Source organism: Saimiri boliviensis, chromosome 4, assembly GCF_048565385.1.
Source record: "Saimiri boliviensis isolate mSaiBol1 chromosome 4, mSaiBol1.pri, whole genome shotgun sequence".
NCBI classification, from domain to species: domain Eukaryota; kingdom Metazoa; phylum Chordata; class Mammalia; order Primates; family Cebidae; genus Saimiri; species Saimiri boliviensis.
Window position 1 is genome coordinate 69624424 of NC_133452.1, and position 14837 is coordinate 69639260.

The 14837-nt window shown below is 39.7% G+C and overlaps 1 protein-coding gene across 1 annotated transcript; it reads right to left on the reverse strand.

Moving 5' to 3' along the window:
* Positions 1 to 3: 3 nt before the first annotated feature.
* On the reverse strand, positions 4 to 13056 carry LOC101042949 (thiosulfate sulfurtransferase like domain containing 3). Its single transcript, XM_010333767.3, has 4 exons — positions 12846 to 13056; positions 5018 to 5191; positions 4767 to 4926; positions 4 to 4157 (listed from the first exon to the last, which is right to left on the reverse strand). The coding sequence occupies exons 1-4, from the start codon at positions 12916 to 12918 to the stop codon at positions 4085 to 4087; spliced, it is 480 nt and encodes a 159-aa protein (XP_010332069.1). The 5' UTR covers positions 12919 to 13056; the 3' UTR covers positions 4 to 4084.
* Positions 13057 to 14837: the final 1781 nt, after the last annotated feature.

Consider the following 14837-nt stretch of genomic DNA (forward strand, 5'->3'; position numbering starts at 1 on the left):
ATGTGAATGAAAGAAACCTAAGATACTTTAATTCAGAACTCTGAGGCTATCCACTGTTGCCAAAAGACATCTTCCCTCTATTCCATTATGAAAGTGATATAGAGTACATACAGCATTTAAAAATATAATATGGCTTTTCTCATACATATCTAAAACTTTGATCTACCCTTGTATTATTCAAGTAAAAGTGATATTCTCCCATTATTGAAATAAACACATTTATTAAACATTGTATTAAATCATATGCTTATATATTCACATTTTGAGGTCTCTGATACTACAGACTTTAATAATGGTTTTACTCGTAAGAGTTTTGTTGCATAAGGTCAGGTGCTATGGCTCACGCCTGTAGTCCCAGCACTTGAGAGGCTAAGGCAGGGTGATTGCTTGAACCCAGGAGTTTGAGACCAGCCTGGGCAACATGGTGAAACCCTACTTCTACAAAAAATAGAAAAATTAGCTGGGTGTGGTGGTGTGTGCCTGTTGTCCTAGTTACTCAGGAGGCTGAGGCAGGAGAATCATGTGAGTCACCCCAGGGGTCAAGCTGCAGTGAGCTGTAATCATGCCATTGCACTCCAGCCAGGTGACAGAATGAGACCCTGACTCAAAAAAAAAAAAAAAAACAATTTCTTGTGTTAAGTCAGTGTAGTTTAAAAAATACAATATGTCCAGATCCCAACACTGCAGTCCAGCCTGGGTCAAAGATTGAGACCCTGTCTCCCTGTCTCAAAACACACACACACACACAAACACACACACAAAATTTGTTAAATATATCAGAATAACTTACAACTTAAGTTTGATCTAATATAGAAGATACATTATTCTAATTTATTAACCCTTTGTTTATCTGGTTAAATACATTATCAGTTTTTTTCCTTAAAAAGAGTACCAGGAGTCCAAAGGTATAATTGTACAGTCTTGTTCAAATGTAGCCAAGTGGGGATAACAGTTCCTGTCCCATACATACAGAAGACAAAAATAAGTGCTTATCTACCAAACGTATTAAGTAAAATTGTCAACAGTACTGTTAAAGCCTATTGGGTCCCTCTCCCTTCCCCCAGTGGAAACCATTCAGAATTGGATATTATTTTTGTAATTTATTTATACTTAAACTATATATGTCTACATGCCTAAATAATAGTAATATTCTGTATATTTAAAAACTATACTGGCACCTAAAACACAATAAAATATATATATGTACCTATACTGGCCAGACATGGTGGCTCATACCTGTAATCCCAGTGCTTTGGGAGGCAGAAGTAGGATTAGTGGAGGATAGGAGTTTGAGGCAAACCTGGGCAACATAGTGACTGCATGAATGAATCTAAAAATACATGGGTCTAAAGAGGCACAGGCAAGAAGTACTGTAGTACCCTGTCTCTACAGAAAGTGAAAAAATTACCCAGGCATGATGTGATGGTACATGCCTATAGTCCCAGCTACTCTGGAGGCTGAGGTGGGAGGATTGCTTCCGCCCAGGAGGTGTAGATTGCAATGAGCTATGCTCTTGCCACTGCATTTCAACCTGGGTAACAGTGAAAAACAAAAAGCAAACTATACAGTATATGTTTCTGTAATTTGCTTTTTCCACTCAACATTTTAAGAGTCATCCATGTTAATACATGTACCTCTGATTTTTTTCCATTTTCACTAATCCTGTCATCAGGTGTGTCTGATCTGCTTTGGCTACCTTCTATTGGGTGTTTAAGTTCAGTTACTGTTATTTTCATTTTGTCATCTAAGTTACTGACTATATTAATCACAGTTATTTTAAAGTCTGTCTGGAAACTCATCTTCTGTGGATCCGTTTCTCTTGTCTTGTTTTTCCCTGTTATTTCTCAATCATAAGGTCCTGCTGACAGCTGTGCCTAGTAATTTTTGATAGAATACTGAAATTGTATGTGAAAAACTGTAAGGGTAATTTGTGGCTCCAGCTCAGAAGTCTACATATTATGCCCCAAATCTGACCAGCTACCTATTTTTGTCTGGCTTTAAGCTAAGAATGGACCAAATCTGACCAGCTACCTATTTTTGCCTGGCTTTAAGCTAAGAATGTTTGCTGTATGTTCAAATGATTAAAAAATAATCAAATGAAGAATAATATTTGGCAATAAATGAAACATAAAATTCAAACCTAAGTGGCGTAAGTAGAGTTACTGGAATAGTCACATTCCTTTATGTATTGTCTGTGGCTGCTTTTGTGCTACAACAGCTGAGTTGAGCAGTTGCAACAGAAACCTAATTGGCCACAAGACTAAAAGATTTATTACCGGCAACCTTTCCTCTAGCTAGATAATGATATGTTTCTCCAGCGAGGATTTACTTCTGGTAGACCCTTAAGACACTAGGAAAATCGCCTTAATTCATTCAGGGATTTATCAATTCAAAGCTTGTTTTGAGTTCTTGTGGGGGTTATGAATTTCTGGTTCACCTTTACTTCTAGGGCATAGCCTTTCAGGAATTCTGACTAAAAGCCTGCTGTATTTACCCAGAATCCTATTCCTTGATGGGCCCAGTACTTCAGTGTTGATTCATCATCTACAACTTTCCTTCTCCCTAAGATTATGGCTCTTCAGATCTTTGCTGCCTCAGTAATTAATGCCTTCAAACAGATCATACACACACACACACACACAAATAGATACATATATATATATATATATCTCTGATATTGTCAGAAATAGAAGTTCAAGGTGATCAGATTGCATCCCACCCCAGATTCTTCAATGGCCTTCCATCTCATTTAGGAAAAAACAGCTCCTTATAGTTACTACAAGAATGACTGCATAAGTGAGTCTAAAGATACGTGGGTCTAAAGAGGCACAGAAAAGACAAAACAGGTTTATTCTGCCACCAGTGCATTAGCATACTAATAAGTGTAGGACTTAACATTCCAAAGGAATACCCATGCTAGTGGGAGTCATTTACATTTAGGCATTTCTGTTTTCATTATTTTTAAACAAACTGAGGTACAATCACTTATTGAATATGTACATTTTTAAGTGCTCAATGTGTTTTGACAAATGTATATACCTATACCTTGATTGAGGTATCAGTTCATCAGTCAAGACAGAACATTTCCATCACCCTAGAAAGTTCTCTTCTTGCCTTTTTTTTTTTCTCTCAACTTTGTTGTTGTTGTTGTTCTGAGACAGGGTCTCACTCTGTCACCCAGCCTGGAGTGCAGTGGCTTGATCTTACAGCACTCAAGTGATCCTCCTGCCTTAGTGTCCCAAGTAGCTGGGACTAAGTGATCTTCCAGTGCTCAAGTGATTATCTCACCTTAGCCCCCAAGTAGCTGGGACTACAGGCACATGCCACCATACCTGGCTAATTTTGTGTGTGGTTTTTTTTTTTTTTTTTGTAGAGACTGGGTTTGCCATGTTGCCCAGGCTGGTCTCAAACTTCTGAGCTCAAGCAATCCGCCTGCCTCAGCATCACAAAGTGCTGGGACTACAGGCCTGAACCACCATGACTGGCTCCTCCTTGCCTTTTCCATTTAATCTTCTTCCCTCTAGAACGGCAACCACTGTTCTGATTATTAATACCCACAGTAATCATATTAATTTTAGTTTTTTAAAGTGCAAATTTCATCATTACCATGCTGGTCCTAACACTGCTATAAGTCTTTAGAAACCATTAATGTATTTTTCTTGTTCAAATTTCACCGACTTCTCTGGATAGGTTAATTGATTTTTTAAGGTCACACCTGCGTGTTAATCTGCAGGTCTACCTCATAGCCTCTTTGAATGGAAGGAATACTAACACAAATGTCATACGTGATTAGATAATGTAAGTAATCTGGTCTTTTAGAATACTAGTGAATAATACTAAGCTACTTAAAATTAATTCCTATAATCCCAACCCTTACATTTCCATGGTAAGTAACATGCATTATCTCAGGGGAGAATGGCCTTTTCAATTTACAGGTGAGAAAACGATTCAACAACTAATTGACTTATACAACAATCCCCTTACCATAACTAGTGGTGCCAGGACTAGATTTTTATTGTCTTGCTCATTCCACTATCCTTGGCTGCATGTACACAAGGAAAGAGCCAACTTGTATTCCAAAAATTCAATTTCCTTGTTTCTTCTCTGAAAATTCATAGGTTACCCATTCTTTCCATCCGCCGGCATAGTGTTGAGCACTGAAAACATACATCAAATAGTTAGTGCTATAAACTTTTTTTTTTTTTTTTTTTTTTGAGATGGAGTCTTGCTGTGTTGCCAGGCTGGAGTGCAGTAGTGCAATCTTGGCTCATTGCAACCTCTGCCTCCCAGGTTCAAGCGATTCTCCTGCCTCAGCCTCCCAAGTAGCTGGAACTACAGGCATGCGCCAGCATGCCCAGCTAATTTTTGTGTTTTTAGTAAAGACTTTTTGTGTTTTTAGTTTCACCATGTTGGCCAGGATGGTCTCGATCTGACCTTGTGATCCTCCTGCCTCAGCCTCCCAAAGTGCTGGGATTACAGGCATCAGCCACCACGCTCAGCTGCTTTATAACAGAAGTACTTTATAACAGAAGACTGATAGGAAATTTAGAGATAAATAATTCAATGGCTATTCACCATACAATTTAGACTCCACACCTATTTAAAAAATTGTGCTGCTTTTGAGTTAGATGAAAAGAGGCTCTTAGTTTTGCTATCCTGCCTTTACTGACAGTAATTACAAGAAATTCTTAAACATATAAAAATGTAATATATATGAAACATTGCATTACACATTTATAAATCTATTTTTTCCTTCATCTACACACCTGTGAAAGCCCAGAGATATTGCTGTGTCCAGAGCCTTCTTGCTTCTCACTCCGGCTAAACAAGAAAACACTAGGTTGTCAGATTTGGATGGCTTTACTTCATCGTACTTCTCTTTGAAGTCTCTTGGGTTCATCTGTAGAGCCTCACCTACCTCATCCACTGAAAGAAAATATCAAGAATTTCAATTAGATTTTAGATATAGTCAATTGTATGTTTTTTAATAAATCAATTTAAGACACATGTCACTTACATGGTATATTGATAGATCCAGGGATTTTTCCATACTCCAGAATTTCCCATGCCTCTCTAACGTCAATTAACATAATATTTTTAGAATTCAACAGGTTTTTAAGTTCTTTATAAGTGACATCTTTAGGAATAGCAGTATAAAAATTGTGGTGGTTTCTCTTTATTGACTTTAAACCTGGAAAAAATAAAATTTAGGCAATTTCAATATCACTATTAATAGCTGGAAAGAATAGATTAAAAGAATTTTCTCCCACTTCCAGTCAGTTAATAATTTTTTTTACTTTAATAAACTATGTATGCTATGTATTTTGTATAGTGACATCATAAATATATATTTGGTCTCTGCTCCTAGCTCCTGATACAAGAGCTCCTAAAACTCTTAAAATTTCCTGAGTGATGGGGGCAGGGGGTGGTGCTAGAAGCATGTTTTGTTTTAATGTATTTGGTCTTTTACTCCACCTTCTGACACAGAACTCCCAAATCCCTTGGAAGTCCTGGATAACAGGAGATTCTTTTGTTCTAATGAAGTGACTTGGTGGGCTCCTGGACAGCTTCAGGATGGGGGCTGGTCACCAGAAAGACCCAACTATGATTAGAAGCTTGGAACTCGGCCCCATTCTCATTCTCTAGGAGGTAAGAGTGGCTGAAGACTGAGTTAATAACTGATGATTACATGATGAAATTTCCATAAATATCTCTAAGCTATGCGGTTCAGAGAGCTTCTGGTTGGTGAACACTTGCAAGTGCTGTGAGGATAGCACACTCCAACTCCATGGGGACAGAAGCTCCTGTGCATGGGACCCTTCCAGACTTCCCACTATGTACCTCTTCATCTGGCTGTTTATCTGTATTTTTTATCATATTCTTTAAAGTAAACCAATAAATGTGTTTCTCTGACTTCTTTGAGCAGTTCTAGCAAAGGATCAAACCCAAGGAGGGGGTCAAGGGAACCCCCAATTTACAGCTACTTAGTCAGAAGTGTGGGAAGCCTGGACTTGTGACTGGCATCTGAGGTAGGGACAGTCTTGTGGGACTGAGCCCTTAGCCTATGGAGTCTGGGCTAACTTTGGGTAGTTAGTTCAAAATAAAATTTTAGAACATCTAGTTAGTGTCCACAGAGAATTGGAAAATTGCTTGGTTTTGGAAAACTCACATATCTGATGTCAAAAGTGTTGCGAGAATATAGAAAATAATTTTTCAGCCAGGCACGGTGGCTCATGCCTGTAATCCCAGCACTTTGGGAGGCCAAAGTGGGCAGATCTCTTGAGCCTGAGAGGTGGAGTTGCAGTGAGCCAAGATCACATCACTGCACTCCAACCTGGAGGACACAGTGAGAACCTGTCTCAAAAAAAAAAAAAAGAAGGCCAGGCATGGTGGCTCACTCCTGTAATCCAGCACTTTGAGAGACAGAAGTGGGTGGATCACCTGAGGTCAGGAGTTTAAGACCAGCCTGACCAACATGATGAAACCCCATCTCTACTAAAAATACAAAAATTGGTCGGGCGTGGTAGTGGGCATCTGTAATCCCAGCTACTTGGGAAGCTGAGGAGGAGAATCCCTTGAACCCAGGAGGCAGAGGTTGCAGTGAGCCAAGATTGCACCATTGCACTCCAGCCTGGGCAACAAGAGTGAAACTCTCAAAAAAAAGAAAGAAAAAAGAAAAGAGAAAGGAGTTTTTCTATGTATGCATGTATCCTGACTCTGAGCATTAGGATGCAGCCTGTGCTGCCCTAAATATTTGATATTGGCCTTGTGTCAATTTCATATGGTACCCTTTCCAAGCCCTTTAATTGGGAGGAGCTTGTAAACATACATTCAGCATCTGGTAACTGAATTACAGAAATAATTTGTAAATCTTAATCCAAGTTACAATATTAAGAAAATTTTAATTTCATTTCCTCTTGCAGGCAAAGATATTAAGCCATACATTACATGTGGGGACCTTACATTTTATACTACACTTGTAAGTACTTAATGGCACTGTTTCTTTTTTCCTTTTTTTTTTTTTGAAACAAAGTCTCTGTCGCCAGGCTGGAGTGCAGTGGCGCAATCTCAGCTCACTGCAACTCTGCCTCCTGGGTCCAAGCAATTCTTCTGCCTCAGCCTCCCAAGCAGCTGAGACTACAGGTGCTCGCCACCATGACCAGTCAATTTTTGTGTTTTAGTAGAGACTAGGTTTCACCATGTTGGCCAGGTGGTCTTGATCTCTTGACCTCCGTGATTCGCCCACTTTGGCCTCCCAGAGTGCTGGGATTACAGGCATGAGCCACTGCACCCAGCCTGGCACTGTTTCTATCTCTTAAATATAGTTGCCTTTTGATAGCTGAAGGGGATTGGTTCCAGTATTCCCTTGTATACCAAAGTCTGTGGATGCTCAAGTCTCTTATATAAAATGGCACAGTATTTGCATATAACTTATGTACATCTCCCGTGTACTTTAAATCATCTGGTTTACTTAAAATCCTTTGTACACTGTAAATGCTATGTAAATAGTTGTCATACTGTATTTTGTTTTTGTTATTGTTGTTGTTGTTGTATTGTTACTTTGGGTTTTTATTCCCGAATATTTTCTCTCTAGTTGACTGAATCCTTTGATGTTGAATCTGCAGATACAGCGTGCTAGCTGTAATTGTAACATAATATGGTATTGGATAATAACCCATAAAATAAATCCATGGGTTCATACTGATAATAAGGACATAATAGAACAAATAAATGGGGAAAAGGGATTATCTTCCTTATATGGACTTTCCAACTGATACATATAGAAGGAATGATGGGAACAGAAAATCATTAGGCAAACACTCTAGGTAAGAACCATTGATAGATACAGATCTAGAGGTGAAAGTGTGATGACAAATGAGGTAGTATCTTCCCATGAGATACTTACTAATTACAGAGGGAGAAACCTGAAAGATACCACTTTAACCATTTATTCAAAGATAACTTCACTAGTAATAAGACATGTTGACAATATGTGCCTCCTGTTATGAGACCCTGAGAAGAGCACAATATCATTTCCTTAGTATTCTTGCAAAAAAAAATTCATTTACTGAATCTAGTTAGAAGAGAACCTCAGACAAAAAAATCTGCAAAATAACTAGTACTCTCTTTAAAAGTGTCAATGTCAAGAAAGATAAAGTCTGCAGATTAGTTAATAGTATTATAGCAATATTAATTTCCTGGTTTCAATAATTGCACTATATAAGATGTTTATATACTACATGAAGTTGGCAAGAATAAAGGAAACTTACTTTTGCAACAGGTCTAAAATTATTTTTTTAAAAATAATATCCAAAAGATTTTTAAAATGAAATAGCAAAAGAAGTAATAATGTTCATATTTCACAACAAAATGACCATTATAAGAAAGGAAAATGGCTGGGCGCAGTGGCTTACACCTGTAATCCCAGCACTTTGGAAGGCTGAGGCAGGCAGATCACAAGGTCAGGAATTCAAGACCATCATGGCCAACATGGTGAAACCCTGTCTTTACTAAATATACAAACATTAGCTGGGCGTGGTGGTAGGCACCTGTAATTCCAGCTACTCGGGAGGCTGAGGCAGGAGAATTACTTGAACCTGGGTGGTGGAGGTTGCAGTGAGCTGAGATCACCCCATTGCACTCCAGCCTGGTGACAGAGTGAGACTCTGTCTTGAGAAAAAAAAAAAAAAGGAAAATAAGGCCAGGCATAGTGGCTTACGCCTATAATCCCAACATGTTGGGAGGCTGAGGTGAGAGGATCACTTGAGTCCAGGAGACAGCCTGGGCAACGCAGTCAGCCTCCATCTCTACTAAGCTTTTCTAAAAAATTAGCCAGATGTCCTGGCACATGCCTGTTGTCCCAGTTAGTAGGGAAGCTGAGGCAGGACAATCATTTGGGCCCACAAAATGGAGGCTGCAGTAGGTTAAAGGTTGTCAGGAGTTGGAGGGAGGAGGAATGGCGAGTTTTTGTTTGGGGTGATGAAAATTTTTGTGCTGAAATAAAAAGTGTTGATGGTTGCACAACACTGAATGTAATTAATGCTATTGAATTGTACATTCAAAATAATTAAAATCACAAATACACAAATTTTATCACAATAAACAAAATTTAAAAATAAAAATATAGGTTTCCTCATCCCCTTCAGATTTGAAAACTAGAAATTCATTGTGTCTACAAGATTAGATCTTAACCTGGAATCAAACTATTTCTCATCCAGCTAGCTGTTTTGGGAATTCCCAGAATATAAAGGGCCAGCAGGCTGAATTAATGTTCATTACTGCTTCTCATTGTTAGGAACTGGAAAACCATGGTAATTTTATCATTTATGTTAAACTCAAGATTCTGACTCTTAGCCACTGTGAAAGATAATCACAGCAAGTAACATCTTTAACTGGATAAAAGATACTTAACGTTTTTCTTGTAGAGTCATCTAACTTATATTTAACTTTCTGTAATTCAATTATGGTCCTATTGGAAGGTGGAGCATGGGAGAATAACCAGTGAACACTAGACTTCTTGCTTTTCCACTCATTGAGCAAAGCCTGAAGTAAGCCCATTTCCTTGATGAGTCTCAGCTCCCCTAAGCCTCTCATAGATATGAGCCTTTATTCCATACTAATTATTTAAAGGTAATAGTGTGTGTTTTTATGTACAGCATGTCCTCCACTTATAAATCAACCACTTGATCTTGTGCTCAAAGAAACACTAATCTGTTCCTATATTGAAGAAAAACTGGCTGTTTGGGATTTACTGAGAGATAATGTGTGGTTCTCTAGAGGGATTTTCAAGACTAATATAGACTTCACCTGATTTTCACCTTTTCGGCCTAATCTTTGAATAACCTCTAGTTTTTCGATTTCCACATTAGTAAACCTAACCTCACCTGGATAGTCACTGCAGCATTACATCACAGGACAGCTCCTTAGCATGTTCCTTAATGCCTTTCAACAACCCCTTACCAAACCCACTCCTCCCTCAGTTCCTCCTCTTAGGCCCCAATTTCCCTGCCCTCCAGCGAGATCAAAAGTATATGTGTGCTCTAAATAGTTTTATAATGGAAAGAGGAGGGATTTTAGAGTCAGATAAACCTAGATTCACATTCTGGCTTACCCACTTATCTCTATAACCTTGGAGAAATTACTTAAACTTTTTAGGACTTAGTTTCTTCTTTGTAAAATAGTAATATTATCATTTAAACCTATGAGATTTAAGTAAGGTAAATGCATATACAGTGCAATCAATCAATATCTATTTATACCTTTCCTCATGATTTATAACACTGCCCATGGATCTCGCATCTTTCTCCGGCATCTCTCCTTGGAATACTCTTACTCTCCTTTAAGGCCCAGTTAAATGTCCCTTGCTACCTCCCCTTTAATCTAACAACCTAGCATCTAGATATCTATTCTAGTAAAATAGTTATACAAACACACAAATGGCATGTACAGTGATAGTTCTTGAACAACTTTATAATAGCAAAAAATTGGAAATCAAAATGTTCATCAATAGGTGACTGGTTAATGGTGGAATACACGCAGCAGTTAAAAGCGAGTTACGTGTGCCGTCATGGAAAGCTTCTGAATACCGTTTCTGAATTGCAGAAAAGTATGCACAGGTCACATCTGTATATACAGTATTTTTATGTACTTTTATTTGTGTATACTTACAGGCAAGTGTTTAGAAGGATGTGTATCAAGCCATATCTGGGGAGAAGAGTGTGGGCGGGAGGACATATAAAGGAGCCATATGTTGTGTTTTGTTTCAATATGAGGATAGAGTCGTGTAATACTAACATAATCTTACATGTATATTTATTTATTTTGAGACAGGGTCTCGCTGTGGTGACCAGACTGAAGTACAGTGGCATGATCTCCCAGGCTCAAGCAATCCTTCCACTTGAGTCTCCTCAGTAGCTGGGACTACCGGCACTTGGCTAATTTTTGTATTACAGCATAATTATTTAAGTGAAAAAGGCACCTTTTTCTAATACTTTCTAGAACTCAGAGTCAGTTGTTCTTTCCATTCAGTGTCACTCGACTGCGCTGTGTGTGGTGATTACTTGTGTCTGCTTTCCCTAGAAATGGGTGAACTGAGCTGCAGAGGCCATATCCCGAGCAGGAAGCCTGGCAGTTTAGCTCAATAAATGATTGGTTTCTCATTTTTGAGACAAGGTCTTGCTCTGTGGCCCAGGCTGGAGTGCAGTGGTGCAATCATGACTCACTGCATCCTGGACCTCCCAGACTCCAGCAAATCCTCCCACCTCAGCCTCACTGGTAGCTGGGACTACATATGTGTGCTACCATGCTGGGCTTTTTCTTTCTTTCTTTCTTTCTTTTTTTAGTAGAGATGGGGTATCACTATGTAGCCCAGCTTTTTTTTTTTTTAGTAGAAATGGGGTATCACTATGTAGCCCAGGGTGGTTTTGAATTCCTGGGGTCAAGCAGTCCTCCTGCCTTGGCCTCCAAAGTGCTAAGATTATAGGTGTGAGCCACCACACCAGTCCCACAGCTCAATAAATGATTCTTTTTTTTAAAGACAGGGTTTCACTTTGTCACCTGGGTTGGAGTGCAGTGATGTGATCTCAGCTCACTGCAGCCTCAGCCTCCTGGCCTCAAGTGATCCTCCTGCCTCACCACCAAGTAGCTGGGACTACAGTTGTGTGCCACCATGCGCAGCTAATTTTTTGTAGAGATGGGGTTTTGCAATGTTGGCCTGGCTGGTCTTGAACTTCCGAACTCAAAAAGCTCAGCCTCCCAAAGTGCTAGGATTATTGGCAAGAGCCACCACAGCCATCAAATAATTCTTGAATAAAAGTGAAAGAAAACAATTTGTGGCCAGGAGCAGTAGCTCACACCTGTAATTCCAACACTGTGGGAGGCCGAGGCAGGAGGATCATTTGAGGCCAGGAGTTTGAGACCAGCCTGAGAAACATAGCTAAAACCCTCTCTCTACAAAAATAAAACAAAACAAAATCAGCTGGGCCTTATGGCCTCCGCCTGTAGTCCTAGCTACTTGCAAGCTGAGGTAGGAGGATCGCTTGAGCCAAGGAGTTCCAAGCTGCAGTGAGCTGTGATTACAGCACTGCATTCCAGCCGGGGAGACTGAGCCAGACTCTGTTTCTTAAGCGGGGGTGGGGGGGGGGAGAAAAGAAAAACCGAAAATTTGCATAGAAAAGCACAATTTAAACTACAGAGGACTTACCAACAGTTAAAATAGAATGGTAGGTGGGGCTGCGGGAAAGCTGTGTTAATGCTGGGTCCCTGCAGCAGCATCCACAGATAAATTTGGTGCTGGAGGAGAGGCAGCATGCAAAGCGAAAAGAAGGGCCTGGAGGCCTGCTTTTAGTTCTAGACCCAGCGCCTCCGGTAACCACCTTCAATTCTCTGGCTTCTGCTGGCTTAGCGGTAAAATGAGGGGTGGTACTTTTACAGCTTTAACACGTTATACTTCTAGGTGGCTGTTTCATGAAGCGGTAAGCGCTGCTCTCAGCGGGTCACACATGTAACTCTCAAGGCTGGGATCGGCATTACGACTCTCGCTGGCAGGGACTGACCATCTTGCTCGCTCCTCTGAGTCGCAAATTGACCTTTACCCATTGCTCAGTCAAGCACCATTACCAGTATAAACGCCCTCCCACACGAGTTCGCTGAAGCAATGTTTACCTCGGCCCCCGCGTCCCCAGAGCGCCCCCAGGTTCCTGTAACCCGAGATCTGAAGGAACAAGAACCGCAAATGGGGGTTATATCCCCAGATGCCAAGACTGATGGCTCCCCCACCAACGTTAACCCTTGCCTGAAGTCCAAGGTTAGGCGCTCTCTCTTTTCCCAGGGACCACCAAGCTCACCGCAGAGCGCAGCCTCCACTGACCCGAGGACCGCCCTGCGTGCAGTCCCAAGCAGCAACCAAGGCAGCACCATTGCCCGGCGCCCGCCGCGCTGCCGACCACTTCCTCCTACTCCGCCCGCTCCTGCACCGGCCTCCCGGCGCCCTGCTCCGGGCTCTCGGGCGCCCTCCAGCCAGGCGCCGGCTGAACCGGGTAATGCCGCAAGGTGTAATCACTGCTTCAAAACGTAAAGGCATTTGGAAAGAAACTAACGGTTATGCTTACTTTTTAAAAAAAATTATTATTTTCCAGGAGGCACAAAGTTTAAAAATAGAAAACATAAAATGTACTTAAAGATTTAAACTAAGTAAACTTTTCCAATTTACCTTATAACATGATTTTCATACATTGGATTTGTTTAAAACAGACTGACTACATGGAATGCTTTTCTAAGAATTGTTCTTAACTCTAATAGCTGGTTCAACTGATGTAGGCATTAAAATAATGCCATACTGTCATCTTTCCTCCACAAATTGATGATATTTGACTACGGCTTTGTCAGGGTTATGTCCAACTATTGTATAATATGCATCAGTTTCCTATTGCTACTGTATTACCCCAAATTCACTGGCTTAAAACAACACAAGTTTATTATCTACAATTATGTAGATTAGAAATCTCACTTGGCTAAAATCAAGGTGTCAGCAAGCCTGTGTTTCTTCTGAGCTCCGGAGAATGTCTTGTCTGTCTTGCAGTGTATAACTGCATTCCTTGGCTCTCGTGGTCTCCTTCTCCATCTTCGAAGCCAACAGCTTTGAGCTTTCAGAACCCAGATCCTGACTCCTGCTTCTGTTATCACATCTCCTTCCCTTCCTCTGACTCTACTGCCTCTCTTTTATAAGGACCTCTACATTCAGACTACAGAGATAATCCACGATAATCTTCTCATCTCAAAATACTTAATTTCATCACATCTTTGAAATCCCTTTTGCCAGTTAAGGTAACACATTCACAAGTTTCAGGTTTGTAGAACATGAACATCTTTGGGGCAGGAGGGCATTATTAAGCCTACCACATAAAGTTTCTCATTATCTTATTTTTTTATTTATTCGCAGCTTGGTTCCCAAGCATAATAAAAGCTATATTGAACTGCAAATAGATTTGCAGTTAAAAATTAAAATATTTGGCCAGGCACTGTTGTGCACACCTGTAGTCCCAGCTAACAGAGTCTAAATCAGGAGAATCACCTGAGCTCAGGAGTATGCGGCTATAGTGCACTATAATCAACCTGGGTGACTGAGACCCCCATCTCAAAAAAACATTAAAATATTCATGTTTTAATGACATTATTAAAGTGTATGTCCAAGGAATAATTTCATTAAGTATTTACTTTTAAATGATTCAGTTATCAATAATTTAATAAGTTATAAACCATTTCAGATTTCTAGACCAATGAGATCATTTATAATTATTGTCCAAATAATTTGGAGCTTAACTATAGTCTCTGTGTAATTTATTTTGTGGATTCATTTTGAACTAAGATATCACTATATACCGTAGATTCATGTATTCTCTGTGGCATCCCCAATCTAAACATACATCATAAATCACAGGTAGCGTGAACACAAGATAGGGAAACAATGTACTTGGTCTCAGTGAATCATATTTAATCTGATTTCTGCTTTTGCAGGAGAAGTATTACTAAACAATTATTCTTTTAGGGCTCATGACTAATTATTATTTTTGAAATATTTTTATGTAGGATTTTTTTTCCTGAGGAGATAAATATAACCTTCCATATATAGCACTCTGCTAAACTTAGTTTATTTAAGAGTCCTTGCAGCAAAAACATCTTGTCAAAAAGAGATTCTTGATCATTGTTCCTAGTTATCTTGATCATTGTGTCCAAGTTATTCCATCATTGTTAAGGAATAACTTAAGCAAGACCTAAAATGGGATAAAAGGGGGAGAAATGGTTTAACTTTTCTGAGAAAGATCTACTGCTGCTGAGTT